General features: G+C 34.2%; 1 protein-coding gene across 3 annotated transcripts in view; it reads left to right on the top strand.

Annotated features, from left to right (window-relative positions):
• Positions 1-18,234, top strand: part of KCNT2 (potassium sodium-activated channel subfamily T member 2) — a 281,008-nt gene that overhangs the window by 206,595 nt on the left and 56,179 nt on the right. For 2 of the 3 annotated variants that reach the window (XM_031934293.1, XM_031934287.1), the window contains 3 exons: positions 3,394-3,495; positions 6,806-6,889; positions 8,179-8,307. In XM_031934293.1, coding sequence (XP_031790153.1) covers positions 3,394-3,495; positions 6,806-6,889; positions 8,179-8,307 — 315 coding nt within the window. Of the gene's footprint in view, positions 1-3,393; positions 3,496-6,805; positions 6,890-8,178; positions 8,308-15,496; positions 15,518-18,234 lie in introns of all 3 variants that reach the window. The other variant, XM_031934298.1, reaches the window with a different exon arrangement.

The raw sequence follows: 18,234 nt of genomic DNA, 5'->3' as shown, positions 1-18,234 counted from the left end.
CCAAGCTCCAAACCATTGTATGTTATATTGCCTGTATGATCGATATTTTTGGCAGGTAGACCTGTCCACTGGCATCAAAACCCAAGTCCAAATCAACTTGTGATCTGATCTTCCTCCACACTTTTTATTTTACAGAAGTTGTCATCATCTGCCTCATTATCTAGAGACCTGTGTAGCATCCTCATTTTCTCTCTACTTTAGTTCCGAATTCAATCATCATATCCTCTTAAAAATTAATGTCTAAATGCATTCTGAGTAAGACCTGTTTCTGCAAATATCACAGTAGAATGTACATTCATCTTTCACTAGCATTGCTGCCTTAACACTATAGTTTATCTTGCTCAGTTTTCCCATGCCACCTCCTCATTCACAAGCCATTTTCCATATTGTCATCAAAGTGAGCATCCTAAAAACAAGATCAGGTCACTCCTCCTCTTAAAAACACTTTAGTTTTTCCCCATTGCCCTTAAGATGAAATTCAAAATACTTAACATAGTTTCAAAGCAGGGTAACCATATGTTTTGTTATTTCTCAGACAGTCTCAATTTATATCATTATTTTTCAGTATAATTCTTAATTGCATCCCCACTATTCTCAAACATATCCTGGTACTTTAAGACCTAGTCCAAAGTTATTGCTCCAGTCTCATTTCTGACCTCTCCATTCAACCCATACACTTAAACTCTATGGTATATTCATGTTGGATAGTTTGTAGTTCCTGAAGTCTCTCAAGCTTTTTTTGTTTTTTACTTCCATTAGAACATGCTGGGCATTCTGCTTATAGCTTTCTGCTTATCACTCACTCTTCCCAAATTTACTGGCTAATTTCTGCTCAGTTTTAGGTCTCAACTTAGACATCCCTCTAATTCAGCTCTCTGGCTTTTCTACCAAAAGAATAGGCTAGGTACCCTTCCTAAGTATGTACTACTGCCTAATTATTACATATATTCACCCAAGTATTTTTGCCTATTTTGCTATTGGTACCATTCACAACAGTGTAAGTTCTTGCAGACAAGAAAATTATCTCCATTTGTATAACTAGCTCCTGGCCCATATTCAACATATAATACTTCTATTAACTGGTAAGATTCTTTTAGTTCTATATAGGAGCTCTGTATTCCTAGCACTGAGGATGATTGATGCCCTACACAAAGTACGTTCTCAACACATATTTATTAAGTGACTACTTTAATGCACAAATGAATACATTGGTGTTTGGGGCCTTTAATAGTGAATGAAACTAATTTTAATTAGCGTTGCTGTTTAAGGTGATATCAATAGGATTCAGATGTGTGGAGATGGGAAGAGTTCATTTCCCACAGGATAAGCACTGTAGGTTACAAAACTGTTCTGTATTTGAAAATGTAGTGTGTGAAATGGTAATGTAGTTGAACCAAGGAATGTTTGTTTGTTTGCTTGCTTGTTCTGAAGAGTAAACATAGCATCATATTCTCAGGGGTTCCAGCACTTTATTCTATCTATTCCCTTTAACTTGGGTTTAACATATCATGGCTTGGTTTTCTCCAGCATACTTCTTACACATCGAGAACTAGATTTGCCCTCAAATTCACGGGAAAACCTACCTATCTCACAGTAAGAACAGCTAATTCCAGTCATCTCCAAGCCACTCACATGAGCTGTTCAAGTTAAGCACTCTTTTTTTTTTTTTTTTTGAAATGGAGTCTCGCTCTGTCGCCCAGGCTGGAGTGCAGTGGCAGGATCTGGGCTCACTGCGAGCTCCGCCTCCTGGGTTCACGCCATTCTCTTGCCTCAGCCTCCCGAGTAGCTGGGACTACAGGCGCCCGCCACCTCGCCTGGCTAGTTTTTGTATTCTTTTTAGTAGAGACGGGGTTTCACCGTGTTAGCCAGGATGGTCTCGATCTCCTGACCTCGTGATCCGCCCGTCTCGGCCTCCCAAAGTGCTGGGATTACAGGCTTGAGCCACTGCGCCCGGCCAAGTTAAGCACTCTTAACACCTAGGTTTGTAAATCAGAGAATATATTATGATTTCATAAACATAGACAAAAATGTGGAACCACTTTCCTATCCTTTGCCTTACCTTCTCCCTATATCTCAAGTGAAGATGCTCTTATAGTGATAGTCATCTCAACTAGATAGGTACTATAGATGCATGTGAGATGGAAGGCTTCCCTTCCATGAGAACTCACAAATTTGTTACATTAGAAACAGGAGCTTGCTTCTGTTGCCTCAAGCAGTGAAGGTTGATTTCTTATTTTCTCAGCTGTATAAGTATTCCTAGTAAAGGGAATTTGTCAACAAAAGAAACTAGAATTTTTGAGGTTGCCATTTGTTAAATAGAAGGTTAACTTACATTCTCAAGAAACTCTTCAAAACTTAAACAGATTTGACATTTGCTCTCACACCTTCATTTATTAAAGGAAAAAAAATTGCAACAGAAGTTTTAAAAAGAAACCATCATACATCATAAAACCCCTCAACTCATAAGCCTTCAAAAATACATAAACAATTTAGATGTGTGTGTGTGTGTGTGTATGATATACAGAAGATTGATTGCAAACTGATATAGCAAGTGCAATTTATCAGTTAGGTGGAGAAATGAAACTAAGATGATGAACAGCTAGAGACTCCTGGATGTACAAAGCCTGTTTTAGTCTGTTAGGGCTCCTAGAACAGAGTACTGTAGACTGGGTGGTTGATAGACTCCAGATGTTTATTTCTCAGTCTGGAGGCTGGGGATTCCACATTCAAGGTGCTGGGAGATTTGGTGTCTGGTGAGGGCCCATTTCCTAGTTCATAGATGGCACATGGTAGAAGGGGCAAAGAGTTTCTCTTTTTTAAAAGGGCATTAATTGCATTCATGAGGGTTCCACCTCCATGACCTAATCATCTCCCAAAGGCTTTACTTCCTAATACTATTACCTTGGGGATTAGAATTTCAATGTATGAATTTTGAGGGGACACGAACATTCAGACCATAACAGGTGCCTGTCTCCCTATTTTTTTGTTCTCACCCATGAGAATATTTAAAAGCAGGTCTTTGCAGTGTTATGGTACATTGTGTGACCTTAGGTTTTTTTGTTTTGTTTTGTTTTGTTTTGTTTTTAACATTTGATTCAATCATTTTTATTTGTTTCCATTATGATGTCTCTTCTTGTGTGAAGAGTAAATACATGCTTAATGCACAAAAAATATTAACCCTTCTTCACTATTGGATGCTTTAACTAAGAAAATGTGGTTGTGAAAACAAAAGGGCAATTTGAAAAATATAATTATCAGTGAAGTAATGACACATTTATAGCCAAGAACCACATGATAAGATTTTTTTTTACATATGTCAACACAATTTACTGAGGCAGAAATGAATGAAATATGGAATGCTCACAAATTTTTCTATCTCAAATTTCTGAACAGAAAGAACGGGAGAGAGGCTCTAACTTAGCCTTTATGTTTCGACTGCCTTTTGCTGCTGGGAGGGTGTTTAGCATCAGTATGTTGGACACTCTGCTGTATCAGGTATACAATATTTCTTTTTTTCTCTCTAAAATGGTGGTTGTTTTCTGTTTTATTTAGATTTTATTTAAATGAATAGTACTTCTAGTGTTTCACATGCAGCTATTAACTTAAAATTGGCTCCAGAAGTAATTCAGTATTTTATTTCATGTACATAATTGACATAAATGCTCCTATGAAACATTTTGTAAGAAAAAATATTATTTTTTAAAGTGACCTATGGAAATTATTTCAGGCATTCTTTTGTGCCAGTGTTCGGCAATTTTAATATATGTAATACATTTTAGTACATTTTGCATGTTACTCCAAGCATATTAGTGGATTAAAAAAAGTCATAGATAATTACCGACTTAAGACAAACAGCATTCCTTATGGTATACATTTTTTTCAGGTTTGAAATGAAATACCAAATTGATGTCAATAAACTGATAAACTAAGGACATTTTAAGAATCCACTGATTCTTGCCTATTTTAGAAAAATATGAAAAGACTACAACTAAAAACGATTGAGTTTGTTCCTGAATGCCAAGTTAACTTTTTTGTTTTATCATAGCTAAGAGGTTTGCAGAGATGTTTGTTCATACTAATACCATCTTTTTTGTCTCTGCCAGAAACTGAACAGCAGTACTATTTCATTTTCTCTGATTCAAGTAATCAATCTCTAAATATTTCCATTAAGAAGAAAGATATATTCGTAGAGTTTTAAATTATTTGATAACATTAATCTCAAATTAAGCATTTCAGCATTTTATTGTACCTATTCTTTTTGCTTATTTATGTACTGTCTTCTATAATTGCTTGACTGAACAAACTAATCCAAAGAGAGTTAAAGCTTTTCTGCAGAACTTTGAGCTAATTTTGCCTATGAGTATGCCTCTAGCAATGTCAGGAACCATCTGCTCATGTTAGATGAATGCTGGAGCAAACACAGCAAAGTAGAACAAATACACCCCTATTATCCCTAAAGTTTCCAGACATATTATCTGGGTACTACAGGAGGCCGGCCTCCCACTCCAAACACTGTTACCACACACACATACTTCTGATCTCTCAAAGAGATTAAATTGCAGGGGAAGGTTTATTTGAAGAGCAGTGTTGAAACTAAAGATTTTATATCAATAGGAGCCAAATGCTTGGGTGCAATTATGTACCAGTAGTTTTAAGATTTTTTTAGCCACAGTATCCTCTGTTTAAATAAAATCTTGTAACAAAATCTAATGTATAAGTTAAACAGAAGAAAAACTTTTCTATAGAAATGGAAAGCAGTAGTTTTTTCTTTCTCTTTATTTTTGCCTCACGTTTATGTTATAAATAGAGATACAGGAAATTGCATGACTTTCTGAAACTTCTAAAGAAAAAGTGAACTAGAACTATATATATATATAAAACTATATATATAAAATAACTATATATATATAAATATATATATATATATATATATATATATATTTTTTTTTTTTGACAGAGTCCAGTCTGTCGTCCTGTCTGGAGGGCAGTGGTGCGATCTCGGCTCACTGCAACCTCCACCTCCCATGTTCAAACAATTCTCTTGCCTCAGGCTCCCAAATAGCTGAGATTATAGGCGTGCACCATCACATCTGGCTAATTTTTGTATTTTTAATAGAGACGACTTTCACCATGTTGGTCAGGCTGGTCTTGAACCCCTGACCTCAGGGGATCCGCCAACCTTGGCCTCCCAAAGTGCTGAGATTACAAGCGTGAGCCACGGTGCTCAGCCTAAAGTCTTATATTTTAACACAGTAAACATATTTTGCATTTCAATACATACCGGCATTTGTGTTTGTGTGTGTGTATGTATGTATGTATGTAGGTAGGTATAACTGAACAACACTTACCCTTTCTGCTTGTAATTTGCTGTACTATTTTCTATCTTACTGAATATATTATATTTCATTTTTTAAAAAATTGCTGTCATAATTCATAACTATTTTGTGACTTTTTTGAAAAACACTTAAGTAGAGGACTTCTGAATTAGTAAAATCCAGAGCATAATTTCTCTTCAGTGGGACTTTTGATCTATTGTCAATGGTTCTTGAACGATTGGAAATTATTTTCAGTCACATTTTCTTTAATTGCTTACTAACAAAATGGTCCATGTCTGTAAAGACTATTCCAGTTTTCAAACTTTCCAATAGTATAAGAGATGCACTGTCACCCCAGGGAAATGTGATGATTCTATTTATTTATTTCATTTTATTTATTTTTTTGTTTGTTTTTTTGAGACGGAGTCTCGCTCTGTCACCCAGGCTGGAGTGCAATGGCACGATCTTGGCTCACTGCAAGCTCTGCCTGCCCAGTTCACGCCATTCTCATGCCTCAGCCTCCCAAGTAGCTGGGACTACAGGCACCTGCCACCACGCCCAGCTAATTTTTTGTATTTTTAGTGGAGACGAGGTTTCACCATGTTAGCCAGGATGGTCTCAATCTCCTGACCTTGTGATCCGCCTGCCTCGGCCTCCCAAAGTGCTGAGATTATAGGCGTGAGCTACTGCCTTTATTTTTTAAAGACTCAATTTTAGTCCTGGTGTGTTGGCTCATGCCAGTAATCTCAGCATTTTGGGGTGGCCAAGGCAGGCTACCATTGAGGTCGGGAGTTCTAGATCAGCCTGGCCAATATGGGAAATCTTGTCTCTACTAAAAATACAAAAATCAGCCAGGCTCCATGGCACATGCCTGTCGTCTCAGCTACCTGGGAGATTGAGACAAGACAATCACTTGAACCTGGGAAGTGGAGGCTGCAGTGAGCTGAGATCATGCCACTGCACTCCAGCCTGGATAACACGGCAAGACTCTATCTCAAATAAATAAATAAATAAATAAAAGGCCCTATCATGAATGTGGAAGGAGAATATGCAATAATAAATAATAAATATAGTTTAGAAATTTACTTCACTAGCTTAGAGCTTAATTCTAAAAAAAGACTAAAATTTTTCATTGAAAATTTATTTTAATTGTTCCAAGTTTTTATGACAGTCACCATTTCGTTTGGGGTTTTTCCTTTAAAAATTCTAAAAATGTTTTTATCATGCCTAATAACACACATAAAATATATGTATAGTTAGATATTTCTAGATAAAAATGATTTCCTATGTTTCCTTATGAACAGCTTGACTATACGTGTCTATCTAGGATACTAACAAGATAGATTAAATTTACTTTTGTATGGAAGGTTAATAATGTGATATGAGAAATAATCTTTTAGAAGATGTTCACACTTCTAGCTGTTCTACACATGTCATACACATTATATATAAATATACATTTATGTATTGTTCGTTTGTTTATATTGCAGTCATTTGTGAAGGATTATATGATTTCTATCACGAGACTTCTGTTGGGACTGGACACTACACCAGGATCTGGGTTTCTTTGTTCTGTAAGTTAATAATCTCTGTAATAGAAGATTGTTGTGATAGAAGGTTTTGAAATCTATCTACCATATACTTTGTTAATTCTTCCATGTCATATGTTATTTTTTGTATTGTGAAGGAATACAGAGTTGCATTTGAATTTTTTAAATTCCTTTAAAAATTTCAGGGAAAACATATTATTTTTACTTAGTAATCATAATAAATAGTCATTTTGTATAAAATGTTGAATGAATTTGGCTGGTTGAGGTGGCTCACGCCTGTAATCCCAGCACTTTGGGAGGCTGAGGCAGGCGGATCACAAGGTCGGGAGATGGAGACCATCTTGACTAACACGGTGAAACCCCGTCTCTACCAAAAATACAAAAAATTAGCTGGGCGTGGTGGTGGGCACCTGTAGTCCCAGCTACTCGGGAGGCTGAGAATGACGTGAACCTGGCGGGGTGGAGCTTTCAGTGAGCCGAGATGGCTTCACTGCATTCCAGCCTGGGCAACAGAGCAAGACTCTGTCTCAAAAAAAAAAAAAAAACATTGAATGAATTTTTTTTTATTAACTGGCAATTTGAGACTGCCATGGGATACTATACTGTCCAGGAAAATGGTGATCATGCTATTTAACTCCTTTGTTTTATAGATAAGTATACTTTGTCCAAGTATACTGAATGAAATGATTTGGTAATAGTTCAGATTTACAAGAAGAAAAGGGGGACTACAATTTTTGTTTCCTGTCTTCTATCACTATGCTTATTCTACTATTCATCTTTCTCAATATGGGCATTATTAGAACATTGGGTGGAACAAGTCATTATGATACTAGAGTGTCTTTTGCACTTTACATTTGGTAACATCAGCAGACCCTGTACATTAAATACCAGTGGCAGCCTCCAGTTATTGCAGCATGCAGAATAGTTTCCATATGCTTTATATTTCCCAATTACCAGTGCTCTATTGCCCACTGATATCAAACTAATATAATGTCATACTGCCCTAAATTGAGTACTTGGATTTCTTAAGTTTGGTGATGCATAATAAATAAATTTAATACATGGATAAGCATGAAATATTACTTGGAGATTTCCAAACGCTAATACTTTCTGCCTTTAAGAAGTGAAAAACGCTTCAGCCAGGGATGTTGGTTGCGGCTGCAGTGAGCCGTGATTGCACTGTTGCATTATAGCCTGGGTGACAGAGTGAGACCTTGCCCCCTATAAAAATAAATAAATAAAGAAGTGAAAAGGTACCACTAGGTTTCTATTTCTGACACATTTAATATGTAAATAATTTGTGTGTATTATAGATGAAAATCACTGCGGATGACTTATGGATCAGAACTTACGCCAGACTTTATCAGAAGTTGTGTTCTTCTACTGGAGATGTACCCATTGGAATCTACAGGACCGAGTCTCAGAAACTTACTACATCTGAGGTTTGGACATAACAATATATTCTTGTTTTAATGTTTAATCTGATGAGTGCAATCATTCATAAGTTTATAAACGGATTTCTAAGAAATGCAATGAAAGTGAAAAAGAATGCTACCTAAATACGTAGTGTTAAATCTCAGAAGCAAATTTTTTTCAACTATTTGTTTTACTCAACTATGTCAGTATTCCAAAAAATATTGTTGGCTAAGCGGCTGTTCTAAGTCTATGGATGTTGGGCTTTAGATGACTTTTGTAGATCTAGGATTAGCTGTTTCCGGAAGATTATCAGGAAGCAAATTAACTATAAATAACCTTGAGGTTCTGACAAATAAGAAAAGTTCTCAGGGCAAGCAACCTGGATTTCTAATATATGCCCCTACTGCATATATTATCATTTTGAAGGAAGCAAAACAAAGATAATTTAGTAAGTGTTAAAATTCTCATTTCTCAATCTGTAGATGGGTGACCACTCTAAAGCCAAAAGAAAACTCTAAGAGTAGTGTCAGATCTTCCCAAAGTAAACCTCAGTAAATTTAACAGCAAACTTGATCCTGCTAGTATGGAAGGAGAATCTCTGATAAGTTCATGAAGCTGAAAACATATTTGCATTTTGATTTGGTCACTTCATGTGGTTCATGTTGTTCAAAGTAGTTTTTATAGCCTTAGTATAATATCACCTTTTAGGTTAGACTCTTTTCTGAAATAAAGATTTTGGATGAACGCATCATTCTATCAATATCTATAAAATTATTTAGCGTAAATTATGGTTTGTATTCTCGACAATTTTTTTTCTTCAGACACTCCAAAGTTATTACAAATTAAAAAGAAATTTTGGCTAGCCATTTCTTTTTTGGTCTGATACAAAATTACCTCAACTATGTGGCTCATTTCAGACACATGCATTTCAGTAATTTATATGATCATTAAACCACCTCGTGACAAAATTAACAAATCCCTATAGAAAAGAACTTTATAGAAAGCATAAGGATAATGGGGTAGATTCTCGTTGTTGCTGTTAAAATTTATAGTTTGACACTTATGTAAGTTACCAGCAGAAAATAGGTTAGTTTTTCTCAGGTGCTTCTTGGTGGTTTTACTGTAGCTTCCTTCAGGAGTGTTAAATGGAGCTTTGTGGCCAGGTACAGTGGCTCACGCCTGTAATCCCAGCACCTTCGGAGGCCTAGGCAGATGGATCACAAAGTCAGGAGTTCGAGATCAGCCTGGCCAATATGATGAAACTGCATTTCTACTAAAAAAAAATACAAAAATAAGTCGGATGTGGTGGTGCGCACCTGTAGTCCCAGCTACTCAAGAGGCTGAGGCAGAAGAATTGTTTGAACCTGGGAGGCAGAGGTTGCCGTGAGCCAAGATTGTGCCACTGCACTCCAGCCTGGGTGACAGAGCGAGACTTCATCTCAAATATTAATAATCATAAAATTTTTTTTTAAATGAAGTTTTGCTGCCATCTCTCCTGCTGAGTCTGAGTTTTTCTTTTCCTGTGGTGGTTGTTGTTCACATGGCAAAGAATGAGATGAATCAAGACAAAATTAGGAATGATTGACTGGAAAACAAACCAGACAGTTAAATATGTAAGATGTTTGTCTAGATAGGCGTAAAATTTTAAGAATACTGGATTTAAAACAATATTATTTAATTAAAGATTAAGAGAAGATCAAGTGCTTTCATACCCAAGCAGTTAAGCACGATCATGATCTATTCAGGCTGTTATAACAAAAAACCATGGACTGGGTGGCTTGTAAACAACAGAAATTTAACTCTCACAGTTTTGAAGGCTGGGAAGTCCAAGATCAGGGGACCGGTTGATTACATGTCTGGTGAGGACCTGTTTCCTGGTTCTTAGATGGCCATCTTCTCACTGAATTCTCACCTGGTGGAAAGGGAAGGGGATCTCTCTGAGTCTTCTTTTATAAGGCTCTGTCATGATCTAATCACCTTCCCAAAGCCCCACCTTCAAATATCATCAACACTGAGGATTAGGTTTTCACATATGCATTGTGTGGTGATGGAGAACAAATATTCAGTCTATACAAATAATTTCTTATTTGACCATAGCAAGTACAAAGAAGATTTTCATATGGTAGAGTGTTGCCATGTTTGTTTTTTTTTTTAATCTCACATATATGCTTTGGGAATTGCAACGCAGTAAATTTCTGGCCTTGGTCAACTCCATGTCCATGTCAGTATTATGTATTATAATAATGTCCATATATTATGAAAAGACTTTTTGTGCTGTTGGCATTGCAGATAGGAAAAGGATAACTGGGTATTTGAATTGTCATCAAGGAGTATTTAACCACATTTAGTCAACTCTGCCCATACCAAGTAAAGATCATCTCATTAAAATGCTTGTAATTTCTCAAATATCTAGATTATATTAAAAATATATATCATTGGGATGATAAAAGGACACTGTTTTTAAATAAAAATAATACCTCTTGTTTTTCTGTACTGAATTCAATCCATCTTCTAGCACTCATATTTTTATTAAATTAAATTCTGCCTATTGTAGAAAGAATTGAGGCAACTAACGAAGATAAACAATAGAAACATTAAGCACTTTTTACAACAAAATGTTTTAATAGGAACAGAGAAATTAATATATTCTACTAGCATACCCTGAGTGCTATAGTTGAGCCTGACTTCTATTTTTAATTTCCTGGTAAATAAGGTAAAAAATAGCGATATGTGATCTCTATGAAAGGATAAAATTCATCTTGCAAAAGATTTGTTTTTCTTGGTCATTTGTTAAAAGAATGAGTATATTATTTGCTTCCTGAATTTGGAGATTTTAGATACATGATGAGTAATATCTATCTTTGCAAGATGTACTTTTGCAAGATGAAAAAGTACCATTAAAGTGCATGTCTCTTACATTAATCTTTAACAAAAATAGTAGAGCGGAACATCAATTAAATCTTAACCCAATAAAGACATTGAGATTTTTTTGTATTTAAAGAAGAAAACATTATTTTTTTTTCAGATTATATAAAAACACAGAAAAAGAGCTTAGTGGATCTAACAAAATAAAATTGACTCTGACAATTCACCATGTCTCTCAAATACCAGATGATTAGAAAACAAAGTTTTGAAATTTAAATAACCATCAGTATTCAAAACGGCCCTGTTCTCTTACTTGAATTTAAAGAAAGACACTAGATTTCAGGAAGTAGAAATTTCATTCAGTAATTACTATCGGAGAGTCTATATTTTTGCTTAGTTTTCTGTCAGATCTCGATTTTCCTCAACAGTTCAGAAATCTTTGCTTCTGTCACTCTCTCCTAAATGAACATATATTAAAGGTTTAGTCTATGGAAGTGGTCTGTGGCCTGTGGACCCTGGAAAGAGTTGAGGGCTAGAAGTATCACACTGAATTCTGAATGCTAAGTTAAAAGATATATTCTGTACACTTTACACTTCAGCAGATTGGAAGACTCTCTCCTAGAAAAACTGACCAATCCAAGTGGAAGGGCCTAAAAATACAGATGGGGGAGATTCTTAAAGTTTAGTAATCTAGCCAGATCACCATGAAATGCAGCAATAAAAAGAATCTCACCTAGAGCTTTCAGATACATTATTAATCATTTACTCTAAGAAGACAACTAAAAATTCCCAACAGAAGTGAAAAAGCTTATAATATGAAGTTCAGGAAGTTATTAATAAACTAGAGCAAGAATTCAAAACATGGACAAAGAGTAAAGAAGAGATAAAATTAGAGAACTAATCTAGAAGTTCTAAGATTTTAATCATAAGATTTCAAGGAAGAGGAAATGCACACAAATTGAAGAAATATTACTAAAATAATTCTAGAAAAATCAGTAGTGTGTTAGTTTCCAAATGGTAAGGGTTACCATGTGTCCACAACAGTGAGTTAAACAGTGAATCACATCATCACCTTTCAAAACACTGAAGGTAAGGAGAGGATCCTAAAATCTTTCAGAGAGATGAGCAGGAGACCATAGGATAGGTCACATGTAAGGTCCTATTTGGGTTTTCTCAACAGCAATACCACGAACTAGAAGAAAATGGAACAATTCTCTCAAGATTTTAAGAAAGTATTATTTTCAAATTAGAATTTTTTATCCAGTCAATGCAAACTTGTGTAAGAGTTGAATAAATCAGATGTTGATTATACGTATTCTCCAAAAATATCCTTCCCATGTCTGCTCTCTAAGGAAACTACTACCACCAAAATGAATAAGTAAAATGAGGGAGAAATAATGATCTTCAGGAAACCAGATGTTTTATGGAAACCAGTGACAATAATGAAGTAAAGGAGATCAACAGGATGGTGATGAAAAGACCCCCAGGCACAAAGGGAGACCTAGAGCAGGTCAGAAGGCTTCAGAGAGAATTCTTTAGGAAGATTAAATCTATAGACTTCCTGATGTATCTCAATGTTTTGAATTAATATTAGACAGTAGCCAAAGAGTTCAGGATAAATTATTGCATGTATCTAAGTACATATCAAAGCAATTAATACAATAAAGCAATTATTGACTTTAGGAATATAACACCATTATCAACAATAAAGAATGTGTACAGGAAATGAATACTAACCACATATCTATATATCTCATCTGTAAAGTATACTTAATCATAGTATGTCCTGAATTTTGATCCAATAAAAATTGTGTTAAACTATTTTGAGATGATGAGGGCAAACGTAGTGGATTATATGGAAAAGATTGTTAACGACTCTCATTGCAGAGTGAGAAGTCAATAGATAAAAGCAGAAAGTGAAAAAAGCATGAAATAATAGGCATATTCTATAGAAACAGAGAGAGAAAGAACAACATATCCAACTAAGACACAAAAGTAGATGGGTCTTATGAGAGGGAATTAAGAGAGATTATGCTATAAGCTGCTATTTTTGTAAACAAGCTATAACATTTTCTGACTGTTCAAACCATGCGTGTATAACTAATAAAAACACTAATAGATATATAGGCATAATGTAGTGATATCATACCCATTCATTAATTATTTATTTAGTATATACACATTTAAGTACTAAATTCTACTCTGTACTATGAAGAACGTTTATTAAATATCAACAGCTTATATAAGGATAAACACATAATATAAAGACTTCAGGCTTTGCTTTCTGGTTTATTCATGAAATTAAAAAAAAAAAAACTTTTAAAGGCAGATGCAGGTTTTCATGCCACATCATTTTCTAGCCTGTCTTTAATATCTTCCCACATTCTGAGTAGAGAAAACAAAAGTTATCATTTGCTATATCTCTGATATAACTGCTTTGGCTGTGGGGGTGGGAGAAGCACTGCCTAATGTTTAGCTGACATTTTTAAAAACATAAATGTTGGTAAAGAACATTGATAATCAAAACTAGTAACATTTATAGAAAGCCTGGAATACTATCTCATTTTTTTCTGATGTGGTGTAGATTAGTGAGAGGAGAAGTCACACAAACACAAGCAGAGAATAAACTGAGGGTGCACACAGTGGCTGGAAAACCAGCCTATGGAAAACAGAGTAGAGATGGAACTGCCCATTCTTAATTAATCATATGTCCTCCGTGCCAGGAGAACTTCTACCACCATCTATATGTTTCTAGTTCAGGGAATTTCAACAAACATCAGATACTCCTGGTTTGAAAAATATATACAGGAAGGACAGGGACACATATTACTCTTAGTGGACAAAAAGGGTCAGTATTTTCCTTCTCAATCCATAATACAAAATTATAAAATGCAAAAAGGCTCCCTGAAGTCATTTAGTGGCAAAACCTCACCTTAATTTTCATGAGATTATTTATAATGTTTATTTATTTCATTTAGAGTGAATATTTATACTTTTCATTGCAGAAATATTAATTTTTGAAAATAAAGGATGCCCAGGTTCCACTGGGGGTATTATCTACCATATAGCATATAACATAGTATTAACTTTCCAAAATCTGAACAATTCTAAATTATTAAGCGTATTTGTCCTTTGGTTAAGAAAAGGTAAACCTAGGTTTGCCTCCAGTTTTTCAGTGTGCAGAAAATCTCATTTGTTTGAAGTATACTATAACCAGTGAACATTTTACTAGAAACCAGAAAAACATCTTTTAAAGCATATTAATGTACCAACATCATTTATAGTGTATGCAGTAAATTTGTGGAATGTGTTACCCTGAATTTTGGTCACTTTTATAGTGAATAAATCTTGTAGCTTCCAAAAATGTGCATAGTGGAATAAGCATTGTCTCATCTGCCAATCATTAACACTTTACTATTAGAATGGGAAGTAGCATTTAAAATATATTATTAAGATATGAATTTACCTATTACAAAATCTTATTAAGATTATTTTAATAAGGCTTAGGATTGATTGGTTTTAAAATTCTACCTGTCCATTCTTTGCTATTATTCTCTCAAACAACATTTATTACATTATGTCATGTATAAGGAATTCTGAAATAGTTTCAAGAAACCCACAATCAAATGTTTATTAGGCATTTTGTATATTTTCAATTATAGATAATACCATTATAATACTTATAATACTAATACTAAATGAGTTACATTACAAGTTATATTACATCAAATAATATACTTGAAAATGTTACTTTCACCTATTCAAAAATGAATAGACTGTTGTTCTTTAAACTTGAAGAATAAGACAGCATGATTTTTATTTATAACCCCTACTTAGCTATGAAACATTGATTAAGGAAATCAATTATTTTAGATTCCATAGCCAATCTGAAAGCTCAGAATATTTCTGTCAACTAACTTAATTACATGTATATTTAGGAGAAAAAATCAATCTTACTGTAAGATCTGAAATTAAAAAATAGTACAAACATTAACACCAATAATGATTATTGAATGTCAATAATTATATCAAGTATTCTGTTATGACTATAGTAGCTTTATAAACTACTACCGATTATTTTATTTTCTTCTACAAGCACCACTTTTTCTATCAAACTTAGGATGACAATTTTAGACAAAAACAATCTAACAAGACTGAATATTTAAAAATAATAGCTTATTCTTCAGCTAATTTGGTTCAAAAACCCTATGACAAATACGCATGAAACTGGATTTTGTTACGTTGGTATATGTTACATTTTGTCCTTGTTACTGATTGTTACATGTATGTATTGTTTAGTCATTGTTTAAACTGTGTTTTGTGTGTTTCTTTTTCCCTCCCGTGTGTCAGTCTCGAAAAATACCATCACAAGTAAGTATTTTCTGTTTGTTTCCCTTTCCTCAAATGGTGTAATATGCTAATTCAGAGCTATTAAAGAAAAATAATACAAAATATTGAATTCAATACTCAGATTTTAAAATGAAATAAATCAATTAAACTTAAATGCATATAAATGCTTTACTTTCAAATTAATGTACTTATATTTCCCCAGTAAATTTCCTGGAATTTGCCATTGTAAAGATTAAATTCTAAGGAGTGTTTATGTTTCAATATTTTTGTGCTAATTAAAGTTAATAATGAAAGATATTTCAAGATATTATCGTGGTTTTTAAAGTGATTAGAAAACGAGTTTTCTTTTGCTTTTCAACTTTTTAGAGTAGGCCTCCTTCATCTACTATACAGGAGAACCCTTACGTTATTCTTAGTACATTCTCTAATTAGACATAAAAGGTTATAGATTTTAGACTGATTTATTTCAGAAGCTGTTTTACTTAACAAAGGTGTATGTAAATACTCTTAAGAATATTACTTATGTAATGTTTTACTTAACAAAAGTTTTACTTAACAATATTTTACTTAACAAAGGTGTATGTAAATATTCTTAAGAATATTATAGTGAGACTACTTAAGATCTCTCTTAGCAAATTTCAAGCACATGATATATTAACCGTAGTTACCATGCTGTACTTTAGGTCTCCAGAACTTATGCACTTTATAATAGAAGGTTATCTTTAACCATCATCTTCCCATTTCCCCCATCCTGTGGCCAATGGTAACCACCCTCCTACTCTTTTTCCATGAATTTGACTTTTTGAGAGAAGGAGTACAACATGGATGAACCTGGACAAGGTTACACTAAGTGAAATAAACCACATGTCTACAAAAGCTGTTTATAGTTTTTTTGGTCTTTTCTACACATCACCTTGGGGCGTTGATTGCTTCCTGTGGTTTCAACAATTCATCTATGTTGATAGATGGCAAAGTTGGGTTTGTAGCTCTATCTGTTCTAATTCCTTAACATGAAACACAAATACTTAATCTTTATCTGGAAGATCCTCTCCATCTTGTTATCTACCAGAATTACAAATATTTGAGTAGCACTAGGCACCAAATGCATCCAGGTAAGTACTTAAAATGCATAAGTAAACAAAAGGTTTTTCAGAGGGTTGACATAAAAACTTCACGGCTTTTCTTCGACTTAATTAATTTTGGTGGATTTAATATACCAAATCTCTCTTCTCTTCAATATCTTGCATAGTGCAGCCAGATTGATGTTCATTTTTCTTTATTCACATGATGAAGCATCTGTAATGTATGTCTGATGCCTACTATTTCAAATAAAAATTTTTATTGCTGATTTTAAGCTACTCTATCCCCCTGTCCCATTCCTGGACAAGTCACTTATCCAGTTCTTTTGCCTGACCAATTAGCACTGGGCTTGGAACACATTGATCTGAGTTTAAATCTTGCCCTCTGTTTTACTAGCTGTGCCTGAACTTTGGCTATATGTAGTAGAGTGAAGATTAAGTAAAAAATATATTCTTATTTCACAAGGTAGAGAAAGGCAGAAATGTGTGGAGTGAGTTGATCAGAGTTAAAGGCAAGTAATTCTGTGGCAAAGCACATAGAGTAACATAGATCTTACTTCATCATTCCTCATTGGTGCATTGTTTTTGGGTGCATGATACCACCTTAGAAAATGTTCATGTCAGTTCACTTAAAGTTATAAATAAAATATATAAAGTAAGTACTCCTGTGATTAAGTACTTTAATATTAGTCAAGCATAGCTGTGTTCACTAACCTTCAATGTATCCTAATTCACACATATGAACATACAAGCACAAACTCGCAGGCATATTATAAGTCTGAGCTCATCTGTAATTTTGTTTCACTTTCTTTCTAACAAAAACTTTACTCTTAAATCTTTCTTTTTACCTTATTTTATAATTTTTTTCTAATATTTTCTAGTTCTACTGATTCTTAATCTCATTCATTCTCAAACCCAGGAAAGCATTTCTTACTTTCATTATTTACTTAATTTAACTTAATAAGAGTCTCACTGGCACACTTACTAACAAGAGGCTATTTAATGCATCCAATTTATTTGACTTAATTTAACCACATAGTCATGGCTTTCTGTCCACTTAACGTCTCAAACTGCCTAAAGATCATTCTTCTACTTAGCAATGCCACAGAAAGTAAATTAAGCTTTTAATCACAGTTCCCTGTCAAATGGCTGCTACTCTATAAAATGAAAACTGAAGAGAAAATTATAAAATTGATTTAGGTTCCCTGGGTCTTCATAAGGAAGTCATGATCTGTAAGCAGTGTTGTATTTAGATCCATAGTATATTTTAGATAGACTATTTACTTAAGAATACAAATATTTGTATTTACCAGTTCTTACATTATTCTTTTCTTTAATTAAAGCGTTGCATGTAACATAGAAATTTTCTTTCCACAGGCTCATTTATCCATTGGTTCTTAGATGCTGCAAAGGATAAGGGAATTATGCATGTGTGTGTGTGTGTGGTTGTGTGTGAGTTTAAAATGTTTTGTGTGTGGTTGGGGAGGTTCTGTACTCACATTAGAATCACTGTAATGGCTTTTGAAAACTTCATAGTTAGGTCTTTTCTTCTGGACTATAATATACTGAAGGTGATAGAGTGATAGCCCTTCTGGCCTACCTTATAGTGTGTAGGTTTTACACATACATGCATACACACACACACACACACACACACAC

The sequence above is a fragment of the Piliocolobus tephrosceles genome, chromosome 1 (genome assembly GCF_002776525.5).
Source record: "Piliocolobus tephrosceles isolate RC106 chromosome 1, ASM277652v3, whole genome shotgun sequence".
NCBI classification, from domain to species: Eukaryota; Metazoa; Chordata; class Mammalia; order Primates; family Cercopithecidae; genus Piliocolobus; species Piliocolobus tephrosceles.
The sequence above is the reverse complement of the archived record's forward strand: the minus strand, read 5'-3'. Positions and strand labels throughout refer to the sequence as shown.